This window comes from Cucumis melo, chromosome 12 (assembly GCF_025177605.1).
Source record: "Cucumis melo cultivar AY chromosome 12, USDA_Cmelo_AY_1.0, whole genome shotgun sequence".
NCBI classification, from domain to species: Eukaryota; Viridiplantae; Streptophyta; class Magnoliopsida; order Cucurbitales; family Cucurbitaceae; genus Cucumis; species Cucumis melo.
The window spans coordinates 4,612,226-4,625,456 of NC_066868.1; the positions used below are offsets into that span (position 1 = coordinate 4,612,226).

Here is a 13,231-nt window from a genome sequence, read left to right on the forward strand (position 1 = left end):
GATTCTAATTAATGAGAGAATTAAGAAGAGTAAGGCTCACAGTCGTCAACGTAACATACAATATTATTCCTTAATTCTTTGCCCTAAATATTTTACATCTCAAATTATTTCATTCATTTTCTTCTTATTTATTACTCATTTTGAAGACACATGAACAAAATTGAAAACAAATTTAGTGGAAAAAGTCTCCATTCTTCTTTTCAAAATATAAAAACTAATAATAATAAAAAGAAATTTATCTAAATGTAACGAAACACCGAACTATTTACGGCCCGTGTAACAAAACCCATAAATTAGTCATTTCTTAAATATTACAGGTTTGCCTTTCCATCCTTCTTTTCTTCCTCGCGATGAAATCCTCTTCCTCCTGCGATTTCTTTCGTCGTTTTCTTCTTCGATTTCTTTCATCGTATTTCTTCTTTTTCTTTTTTTCTCTGTGATTTCTTTCCATCATCTTTCTTATTTTTCAATTGTTTTTTACGTTGTTAATCTTTCCATCGTATTTCTTCTTTTCTTCCACTGCGATTTCTTTCCATTGTATTTCTTCTTTTCTAATTTTACGATTTCTCTTTCTTATTTTTTGATTATTTTTTACGTCGTTTAATATTTTCATCATCTTTCTTCTTTTCTGATTCTTTTTTACATCGTTTAATCTTACCATTGTCTTTCTTCTTTTCTTTTTTTACTGTGATTTATTTCCATCATCTTTCTTCTTTTTCTCATTTTTTACGTCGTTTAAATTTGGATAACCAAATCTAAACAACTGTGTAAAAAAAAATAGCAAAATCTAAAAAATCTTGACAAAAATCATTTAGATTGGAGTAGCCAAATGTAAACGATCGTGTACCAAAAGAATTAAAAAAATTGTTTAGCCAAATCTAAACGATCGTAGAGACAAATCTAAACAATTGCGTAGATAAATCTAAACGATCGTATAAAAAAATAAACGATCGTGTAGCAAAAGAATTTAAAAAATCGTTTAGCCAAATCCAAATGATCGTGTACCAAGTTTCGAAAAAAAAAAATCGTTTAAACGATCAAATCTAAACGATCGTGTAACAAAATTTAAACGTAATCAAATTAAACGATTGTGTAACAAAATTAAACGATAGAATTGAAAAAATAAATTGTAGTCATATATAAACGATCATGTACCAAACCATAGCCAAATCTAAACGATCGTAGTTGACGGAGCATTTTTAGTATTTTACACGATGAACTTCTGAGCTTTTTCTGTTTTCGAAATTATTTTATACAGTGAAAATACTTTGTCGCTTTTTTATATTTTTGAAAAGACGTTAAAAAACTTAATTATTTTAATAACTTTAACCTATAAAAAAAATGTAATAACCGATAATTAAATACATAAAAAACATATTTAGAATGATTTTTCAAAATTAAACACTTCTCAAAAAATAAAAAATTCAAATACTACATAACGTGATATTTAAAATAATTCATAAGGAAGGTCTCTATTTGGAGACCCAAATGAAAAATGATTTAGTTTTTAAAAGTGAATGAAAATTGACCTTCTACTCAAATCAGTAACTTGTAAATTTACTATTCAATCCAGAAAACCACATATACCTTTGCAATTGAGAAATGCTACTCGATGCACGATGCTTAATGCTCTATGCTTTATATTATATATTCTATGTTATATAGTAGATACTATAAAATCGGTTCTTGATAATCAATGCTCAATGCTTTACCTTTTATTTATGTTATATATATGTTTGTTACTTGAAACTCGATAGTTAAAGAAAGAAAAAAGGAAAAAAGATAGAGTAGAAATGCAGAAAAAACGGAAAAAGAAAAAAGAAATGCAAATGAAAAGAATAGTAGAACGGAAGAAGAAGAAAAGAAAAAAATAACGATGCAAAATGAAGAAAAGAGAAGAAATCATTGAAGGTTAAAGAGGCAATTCTACATAGAGATGACATAAGCAGAAGAAACTAAAACATTTATCATTGAATCTAAAACATTTATCCAAGGTATTTACATTTTCTTTCTTTCTTTCTTTCTTTCTTTCTTTTTTAATAAAAAAAGAAAAAAGACAAAGATACCTTTCCCTTTAAAAAGCAGAAATAATAGAAGAAAGAAACTGAAAATATTATCATACAAACCCCTACCAGAATTGTGAGAACATAAATCTTTCCACACAATTTTCAATTAAGAGCCTTGAGAAAAGACAATAAAAACAAAAGAGAAACACTTCTTTAATACCAAATGGACATTCATTTCAAATAGTAGCAACTTACTGAGGGTCTGATTTTCTAGTGCCTCAAATTCTCACCTGTTCATATCTTCAGTTCATAAAACACAATAATTATGTTGGTTTCACATAAAATAATATCTACATTCTTGTGACGATCCATATATCTATTCTAATGAATAAACTCACCCAACTGATTACTAGTTTAAAACAATGCGTATGAAAGGTTGTTCGTCCCAGTTTGAGAACTAAACAGTAAGTTATCACGAAAGAAGCACAGGCAACGAAATTGGAGCTGATTTACCATTGAATCAAAACATAGGAACTGTTAGAATTGAAAAATTATCGATATCCAGTGAATGGAGAGGCTACAAATATTTATTAGTAACGACACAATGAAGAAAACAGGATGAATGTAACAGACGAGAGAATTTGATCAAACTAACCAACAGAAGAACAAAGCAAAAAAAGCACATCTAAATATAGGCACATTAAGAAACTGAAAAACCATACATGGCAGACGATCAGTTGTAGCCGACCGAGATAAATGTAGTGAGGAGCTCCAAAAGTGCCAGATCTAGTTTCAGAGTCAGGCTCTTCTGTCTAATTATTCTATAAGCAACCCATAACAGCACAGTTATAGACAAACACTCCGACATGCTCCTTCACACCGAGAAACTTCCAATCCAAGCCTCCATTCCTCATGCCGAACTTTGGAGAACACGCATTTAGTACAATTGCTTCACCATTTGGACCTTTCTGTCCACCTATCACAAGAAGTTCCCCGCCGCAAGCCTTGAAAGCCAAGCCCCAGCCATTCGAAGAATCAGCTCTAAGAGGAAGCCTTCCCAATACATTCCAAGTGTTTTTGATTTTGTCATACCTCTTAACCAGGTTGGTTAAATACTCCACCGCATATAATTGGTTGTCCACCACAGCAACAAGGGGAGGAGCTTGAGCAGCCCTATTAACATACGGATACATTCCTTCAATTTTCCTCCATTTTCGTGTTTGAAAATTATATTCCTCCCCACAAGTTAATGAAACAGTGGAGCTCGACATTCCACCGATCACAAAAAACTTCCCATCCATGAAAAAACCAGAACACAATCTACGCGGGGTTGTCATTTTGGGTAACATTTCCCATGTACCCAATGACGAATCATACAACTCTGCAGAGTCTAAAACATTCCCATTCATATCACTCCCACCAGCTACAATCGCAATCGAACCAAGACTACCCGAACCAAACAGACAGCGAGGTCGATTCATTCCTGGACACTTTGCCCAACTATTACAAGTTGAATTATACTTCCATATAGCAAAATCAAACATCTCTCTGCCGAAAACTAACAGTTCAGTTCCTACAGCCAACGATTCCTTATCAGCGTGATTGAAGCACTCATCACAAGGCATTTTAGGCAAAGTCATCCATACTTTCCTCAAAGGATCAAATGCTTCCCAACCCTTTAAATCACAAACCAGATACACCCAATGCTCTTTAATCCCCAAATGTTTTCTCCATTCATATAAATCGCCATTTCTAACCAACTTGTTAAACCTTGAGTTAAGACATGACAATGCTGTGTAATCTGATTGGCAAGCCCAAGCAAGACAATTCAAGGCAACATCATCAATAAGACCAGGGAACAGTGAATCACTTGATCCAAGGTGATGACCATCATTCACTCTTCCTCTTGAGTTCAAGTCCAAGAGATGAGGTACTTCTTCTTCTTCTTCTTCTTTACTATCCACCTCCATGCAAGTATCAACACAAATTCTGTTTTTCATGTTAATAACTATTTGGTATACCCAAAAAAACCCCACCAAATCCACCAAACAAAAAACATCAAAAAATAAAAGTTAAACAAAAAGGTTATCTATGCTATGCCACATCTCAATAGAATCCTCCCCACATCCAGAAAGAAATTCTGATCTTTGTGTGCAATCAAATTCCGTCTCTTTATTCCTTCCATCAATCCAACAATTTCAACGACATATCCCTTGAGAAACTCCCAAATTTCTCCATGTAGGTATCTATACAATTACCAAAAAAAATCAAAACACCATTCAAATCAAAACCAACCAACCAACCAAACAAACAAACAAGAGGGATTTAGAATCCCAATAATACCATGAATCGAAACACCTTTCCGGAAGCCTTCCAGCCGCTACCCGGAAACTCAAACAGAATCCTCATCTGAAAAAAATCAAGAACACAAAACAACAAAACAGATTTAACCACTAATTCACACTCCATTACAACACGAACGTAATTCAGAGTACCAATCCGATCCCAAGCAAAGAAAACCAAATGGGTCAAGATCGAAATCAAATTAGAACACGGATCCAGCAGAATAAGCACAAAAGCAAAACGACATACCCGGAAGACTGGAAAGTGAATCGGATCCTTGAGTTTAGGGGTTGGCGGAGGAAAAGGGAATGGGAAAAAACATGTCCCCGGTGGAGGGTGGAGGGCGGAGGGAGGCGGCGGTGTAGAAATGAAGAGTAGTGAGAGAGATCGACGGGGGTGGGGCTATGGAAGCCAGGAAAATGGGCAGTTTTGCGGCAATGGCCGTACATTTGGATATTTGTACTACCTTCTTCTCTTTACCATCATCACTTCCTCTAAAGCTTTCTTTTTTTTCCTTTTTTTTTTCTCAATCTTTCTTTACAACTTTTCTTTTTTATTTTTTCTGACAACAAAAATCATATTCTTCATTTTTTTTTCTTGAGAATTTTGGAGATTCATTTTTTTTTTTTAACTTTAAGAATGAGTTTTTTATTTTTACAGTTGGAGAAAAGGTGAAATCTATTGTAAAAAAAAAAGAGAGGGGAGGGACAAAGTAATAATAATGGTAATATTATTACTATTATTTTGAGTTTAGAAAGAGGTTGGGTGCAAGATTAAAATGTTGAAAATATAGATAAAACAATGGGTAGATTGCAAGCAAAATCCAATCACATACTATTGAATCCTCTTGTTTTGGAAAAAAATAAAAAGTAAATTGAGTATATTTAGGTTGCATGTGAGATTATGTCTGTGTCTGATGTTGAATTGGTATGACCTAATATCTTGTAAAGAGATCTTGTTCTACCTTAACACTTCTCTTTTCAACATCTTATCCCTATTAAATGTGAGCGTAGAAGCTTTTCTCTTTTTTATAGATCGAGTAATTAAAAAATGATTTCTCTTGTTTTTACGAAAGTCTGCTTATTAGAAAAATCGAATAATTGAAATTTGAACATTTGACGTAAGAAAAAAAGAGTACATGTCAATTACCTTAGAAAACATGATAATTTCAGTAATGTTATATAAAAACTATACATATTATATTGTTACACCGAAACATCTAAATCCAATCACATGTTCTTGTTTCAATTTTTTAAAAGTAGGTCACACCACCGATATACATTCAATCTTAATACTATACTAATTTTCATTCGATATTAAAAAGAATTACTCGTAAGTGTAGATTTAGATATTTATAAATGATCATCGTAGCTTTTAAAAGTATACGAGTATTAAAAAAAAAAAGTAAAATTGAGGGATATTTTTACGATTTTGTCGTGGTCTTATATATACAATTCATTATTTATCCCTTTTTTTGGTCCCATTTTCTTATTTGTAAAAATAGTTTTAATGGTGTAACAAACAACAATATTACTATAATTTTATCATTAAGAAAAAGGGAGAGAATACAAAAATAGAGTAAATGATGGAAAATACCCTAAAGTTTATATTCCGTTTAAAAAACATTCCAAATTTTTTAAACTTTTATTCATACTCTTCTATTTTATCCTAAAAAACGTTAGGTTTTTTTAATTTAAAAAATATCATTAAAATTTTAAAAGAAGTCTTTTCAAAAATATAAAAACCGTCAAAATATTTACACTCGAGAATAATTCTAAAAACGAAAAAAATTCAGAAATCCACTGTGTAAAATACAAAAATGCCCCGTCAATGACGCGCATAATGTATTTGCGATTTATACGTGATTGTTTAGATATGGTTCAATATATACGCGATCGTTTAGATGTGATTCAATATATACGCAATGGTTAGATATAGTTCAATATATACGCAATCATTTAGATATGGTTAGAATTTATATGCAATCGTTTAGATATGACTGCAATTTATCTTTTTAATTTCATCAATTAATTTTGTTACACGATCGTAAATGATTTTTTTTAAAAAAAATTTGATATACGGTTTTTTTAATTCTTTTGCTACACGATCGTTTAATTTTTTTACGTTTATTTTTTTTACAAGATCGTTTGCATTTGGCTATTCCAATTCAAATGAATTTTTTTTTTTTTTGAAGATTTTTTATACACACGATAGTTTACTTTATCAAACTATCGTTTATATTTGGCTACTCCAATCTAAATGATTTTTTTTCAAGATTTTTTATACATGATCTTTTATTTTTTTACACAATCGTTTACTTTTTTTTTACACGATCATTTACATTTAGCTACTCCAATCTAAATGATTTTTTTTTCAATATTCTTTATACACGATATTTTAGATTTTGCTATTTTTTGTACACAGTCTTATACAAAGTCGTTTATATTTGGTTACCCAAATGCAAATGCGTAAAAAAAAGAAAAGAAGAAAGACGTTTGAAAGAAATCGCAATGGAAAAAGGAATAGAAAAAGTAGAAAGACGATGGAAAGAAATTGAATGCAAATGCCTAAAAAAAGAAAAGAAGAAAGACGTTTGAAAGAAATTGCAGCGAAAAAAAGAATATAAAAAGTAGAAAGACGATGAAAAGAAATTGAAGCGACAAAGAAAAAGGAAGAGGAAAATAAGAAAAACGATGAAAAGATTAAACGACGTAAATAAAGAATTGAAAAATAAGAAAGATTATGAAAAGAAATCGAAGAAAAGAAAAAGAGAAAAGAAGAAAGACGAAACCGCAGGAACGAAAAAGAAGAAGACGAAATAGAGGAGGAAGACAAATCGCGAGGAAGAAAGAAAGATAGAGGACAAATCTGGAATATTTAAGAAAATGATTAACTTTATAGACTTGATCGTAAATAGTTTCGTGTTTTGTTACGGATACGATAATTTTCCATTTTAAAAGTTTTATTAGTACTCTTAAACATTAAAAAAGATTAAAAAATACTTTTATTATTAGTTTAGGTAGAAAAATATTTGCTATCATCTCATTGAAAAGTTACAATAATACTCTTCACTTTTTTCGATTTAAAAAAAATGAAACTCAAGAAATTTTCTTTCATTGGTATATATATTCACATAACCCAATATCTATACCTCGTCATCTCCCTCTTCCATTTGTTTCTCTCACTTTTTCAATATTGCTCTTTTATCTTCAACTTTTTTCATTCCTTAATCTCTAAAACATTTCTTTCTCATTCCTCTTTTTTCCCCTTTCTTGTTAAATATTAATACCTTAAATAAACATGATCAATTCTATCATTTGAAGGGATGCTCAAACACAAATATAAAAATCTCACACTAAAGATATCATCTAGCTTATATTCTTATTATACGTCTCTTTTTGTTACTAAACTTAAAAATATTTCTAAAGCGATTAGCTTAGGCAAAATTAACAATGACCTTTTCATTTAAGAAGTTAAATGTTTGATCCCGTTTCCCCAAAGTTATTGTACTACTTAAAGAAACCTTAGCATGTATTAACTAACATTCAACAACTAATATACACATGTATCAAAATATTTAAGTCCTAATTAAGGTACTTTGTGGTTCCACTATTTTATTTAATTCTTGTTATGCCCTAATTACCTTGATAGAAGAGGATATATAACTTTAGAAATTGAGAGAAAAAAAAAAACTGAGCGTAAGATAGTAACGAAGAAGATAGTAAAAGTAAAATAGAGAAGAACCATAGTTTAAAGTAGAGGAGAACAAGAAAATAGAAGTTGGAGATCGAATTGTGGTGTAGATAAACAATTTTCATCTATATAATAATTTTAAGGCATTTTTAACAATTTTCTCCCCAAAGATTACTACTATTAATAAAGCAACTTTAAAAAACACATAGCAATATTTTTCATATGTGATGTTAAAGACAACGCCAATTAAAAGTACTTTTGAACTTTGTTAAAAATTTGAAGGACGAAAATATAACGACTCTTTTTAAATAAGAAAATAAGGTGTTTTATTAGAAATCGATAGTAAAGATATATATATATATATATATATATATATATATATATATATATATATATATTTTGAAGTTTTAATTAAAAATATTAACAAATTACTAAATTTTAGCCTTAAAAGACATATAGAAAATAGTTGTACCAATTTTGTGTCTTTGTATATATTTCAAAGATTAAGGAACAAAAATAATAAGAATCAATAATCCATAACAAAATATTATCAAACAAGGAATTCTTGGTTCACAATATTTCTTTCAGTTATTTGTGGAAGTCTGAAATTGATTTTTCTTCTTAAATTATTTAAATGATAAACTTTTTAAAAATATTTATAAAAATAACAAAATATCACAATCTATTTATAATATACTTATATCACTTCAATTTGTGAAAAATATGATTACTATTTTTTTTGTCTTGTCAAGAAATAATAAAATAATTTAAAAAAAATATAAAGAGCAGGTTTGAACGTAAATTTAAATAAAGTTGGTGGACAATTTTACGGTTAAGACTGCTATTTATAAGATTATTTTAGTTTTTATATATATATATATATATATATATATATATATATATATATATAATACAAAGAGAATAAAGTTTTATATGGACTTATGCTAAATTTGTCGAAGATCTTAGTTTATTATAGTTGATGGTGGATATAGCATTATATTTGATTATAAATATTTTAATTTGTTTTGTTATATTTAAAAATAATTTAAAAATAGACTATAAGGACGTAAATAAAAAAATAAAATTTAGACATGATTTTGTGTGTTTCCAAATAATGGAAAGTGATATTATTAATTAATAAAATGTTGGTGTGCCCGAATATGAATTGAAGTGCCACATTTTTTTAATTAACAATCATCCAATCAATTACTAACTTTATTTTACATTAAACAAAAAAGTGAAACGTGTCCAAGCAAAGTTAGAAGAGGGACAAAGCCTTTTTATTTCTTTATTTCTTTGAGATATGGGCCAAAGCTAAGCTTCATTCAAATTTAAATTTAAATTTAAATTATAGTGGTGCTACTGCTTCTTACTTACTAATTATTTAATTGAATATTTGATTGATGATCATGTTTCAACAATTTTATATATAGAACAATATTTGATGAACCAAACAAACCATATATATAGGAATAAATAAAGGATTATACTAAGTTGGTAGAGATCACATTGTGAATCAAATTACATTAAAAAGAAAAAAGAAAATGTGAAGTATGGTTTAAACAGGAAAGTTTTTTCTTTTCCTCTAGTCCCTATGCCTTAATAAGTTAAAAAAAAATGTGATCTTTGGGTCATGGAATTGAGTGGGCAACCTCCCATAGATATTGTCTGTGAGAGTATGAAAGCTTAAAGTTGGTTATTGCTTTATGAATGATATTGGTATAAACAGGTAGGGTTGGGGGATATTTCCAACTAATCCATATTTTCGGGTTGGTTAGGTTGGCAGCCTAAATAGTATTCGCCACTCAACCCAATTTTGTTTATTATTTCCTTTCATATTTTGATGTGAATTTTGATTTTGCAAAAGAAAGTTGGCTTTCTGGAGTTAGAGCGTCGAAGTAGGCTTGAGATACGTTGGAAATTGATTTCTCGACGCAGAAAGCGACATCGAAAGCGTGTCAGGAGAAATGCGTCGGGAGACCCATTCCCGACACGCTGCCAACACGGCGTCGGGAGTGAATGTCTCCCAACATCACTATTGTCGACATTGGCAAGACATTGGAAATTGACGTTCCCCGACGTCGTCCCAACGCTGTTCTAGGTTTGTCGGGAACAACTTCCAATTGCCAATGCATATGCTACGTCGTGAAAGATTTTTTAATTTTTTAATTTTTTTTAATTATTTTATATTTAATCGTATTATTCTTTTTTGATTCTAATTCGATTTAAATTGAATTAAATTATAGAAAATAAGCAATATATAAGTAAACAATTATGTAAAATACCACATCCAAAAAATATTCATATGTTTACGAATGTTCGAAAAAGTACATAATATAGTAAATGTTCGAAAAAAAAATACATAGAAATAAAAAAACAATGTACGTCTCATAACAGCTGCGTACGTCATATTACACAAACTCCATACCTACAATGACACAAAATTATGTTTATTAGATATGCATATCACTGAATAATGCAATGTAAAAAACTTAGTGGTTACTATTTCGTGGTTCGGTATTATGCAAACTCATTGCATAAGATATCCTCACTCACATGTCATCTACACGAACATGTTGGATCATTGTGTTTATATCAAATACAAAGTGAGTCATTTCCATAGTGTTACCAGGATAAGGTACCCAGTCTTATCCCTATACTATAGATCTTTTAAGTTGTATCTCGGACATTGATTCCTGTATATCTCTACATACTGTTCAAGACTCATCAAACAACTTAGGATGCTAGTTTATTGGATTTGGGTTATTAAGACAAAACTAATAATAGAACCAATAACACTTTTGGAATTATATTAACAACACTTTATTATAACGATTAATGGATTATATTTACTATCTACGAGTTTTAGGATATAAAACCCAACAACTGACGCATTACTAATGACGTTGGGAATAGTGAAAACCATTTCCGATGCCATGCATGGCACGTTGTGAAAAACAATACGAAATATTTAATTATTAACAATTCCTGACGCCTTTAGCAGAGCGTCGGGAATAACGCCTCCCATTTATCGACACATTACTAATGGCATTAGAAAAGTGGATGCCCATTCTCGACGCCATGCAAGCCACGTCAGGAGAAAAGTTATATAATATTTAATTGTTCACCTTCTTCGATGCATACATCTACACGTCAGGATTGATAACTTGTTTTCCTATCGCCAAGTAGGTGATATCGGGAAAGGTGATCAATTAAATATTATATTTGCCTTTCCTCAACGTGGATAAAAAGACGTCGGAAAAAGGCGTCGATCTTAACATCCTATCCCCCTTCTCCTTTTTGTGCGTCGAAAAAAAAATAGAAAATGTGAAATGGTTCAAATCTAAATGTCATTTATCAATTGATTGACTAGGCAATAAAAAGGAATGTTTTTTTCTTTTCCTCCCGTTCCTATACCTTAATAAGTTCAAAAGAAAATGTGATTTTTAGGTCATAGAATTGAGTGTGCAATCTACTATAGATAGTGTTTGTGAGAATATGAATGGTTAAAATTGGTTATTACTTTACTGACGATATGAGTATAAACGGGTAGGATTGGATTGGGAGACATCTTCAACCCAACCCATATTTTTGGGTTGGCTGAGTTGGCAACCCAAATAGTATTCCTAACACAATCCTTAAAATATGGGTTAAGTTGGATTGATTTGTCGAGTTGTTTCACACTCTCCTGTTTCTCTGTGTTCCAAATCTTGCTTGCTAGTATAAACTTTTCTCTTAATTTTTTTTAAATTAAATTTTCTTCGTTATTCCCTCTTACATTTTCATGTGAATTTTGATTTTGCAAAAGAAAGTTGGCTTTCTGGATTCAACTTTCCTTTTCTAATCTCATCATTCCACTCTTAGTCAAAACACACAAAAATTACAGACCTACTAAATTTTCAATGAAGAAAAAAAACTCAAAACTTAATCACTAACAGTCGGACACTAGAAACTAAGAAGGCGATGATAAACGTCGGAGATGAGAGGTTGAGACGAGGCGTGACATACACGTCCCAGAGACGAGAAGGAAAGGAGACGTGACTGAGATAGATGAGAATGGCTGAAGAGGCACATGACCTAGTCTTTAGTTTTTCTATTTACTAAATTAATAATATATATCATTAATTCAGGTTAGGTTAGGTTGACTTGAATATTTCAACCAACCCGAAAAAAAAAAAAAAAAAAAGCCAAGCCAACCCAAATTTTATACTAACCTAACCCAACTCTTATAATATGCATTAGTTTGGTAGTCCGAGTTATTCAGGTTCCCAAATTACTCTAACATCCTTAACGAATGATGCACGTGATATTTTCATTTCTTTTTTGATATTATGTTTTGTCACATTCATCTTGGCAATGATTGATCAAGGTATGGGTGTAAACGGCTTGGGTTGAGGGACATTATCAACTCAACCCATATTTTCGGGATGGTGGGTGGGCAACCCAAATAACCCAAATTGTATTACCAACCCAATCCAACCCAACTCATAAAATATGGGTTGGATTCGGTTGAGTTGTCGGGTTGTATTGGTTTTTTAAAATGATGGCTTTCAAATTTGACACACGATCTCAGGCCTTAGTTGCACCAAGATGCCTCTGGATGAAAGAATTCCGCCTTTAATTCATTCGATCTCGGGCATACATTGCCTCGAGATGCACGAGGATGAAAGAATTATTCCTTTAGTTATTGGATCTTGGACCTTACTGGCACTGAGATGACTCGGGATTATATATATATTTTATTAATTTGATTTGGTTTGGGTTGAATTGAATTTTTTCAATCCCCAACCCGAGGCCCACAACCCTATCAAAAAAGTTCAAAACTTTCAACCAACCCAACCTACATTTTAAACTAACCCAACCTAACTCATATAATATTGGTTGAGTAGTTTGGGTTGTGGTGTTATTTGGGTTGGATTTACACTCCTAGATTAAGGAATAAAAAATGCTAATACAATGGAGTAATATAAAAAAAACATAGATTAATAAAGAATTTTTTTCTATAGCACAGCAGAGTTGGAAAGAAGTTAAAAAGATGGATGTTAGATAAATCATTCTATTAAAAATAGATAAAAGAAAATAGAAGATAATAAATACAAAAAAGTATAAAAGATTTTTAAATCTAACGAAATAAACCAAAATATTTAAAAGTATAAAAAATTTCAAATTTATGATCGATAGACACTTAA

The 13,231-nt window shown here is 30.6% G+C and overlaps 1 protein-coding gene across 1 annotated transcript; it reads right to left on the reverse strand.

Moving 5' to 3' along the window:
• Window positions 1-2,521: 2,521 nt before the first annotated feature.
• LOC103501888 (F-box/kelch-repeat protein At5g60570-like) lies at window positions 2,522-4,861 on the reverse strand. Its single transcript, XM_008465638.3, has 3 exons — window positions 4,599-4,861; window positions 4,350-4,415; window positions 2,522-4,252 (listed from the first exon to the last, which is right to left on the reverse strand). The coding sequence occupies exon 3, from the start codon at window positions 4,004-4,006 to the stop codon at window positions 2,828-2,830; it is 1,179 nt and encodes a 392-aa protein (XP_008463860.1). The 5' UTR covers window positions 4,007-4,252; window positions 4,350-4,415; window positions 4,599-4,861; the 3' UTR covers window positions 2,522-2,827.
• Between the last annotated feature and the right edge of the window lie 8,370 nt (window positions 4,862-13,231).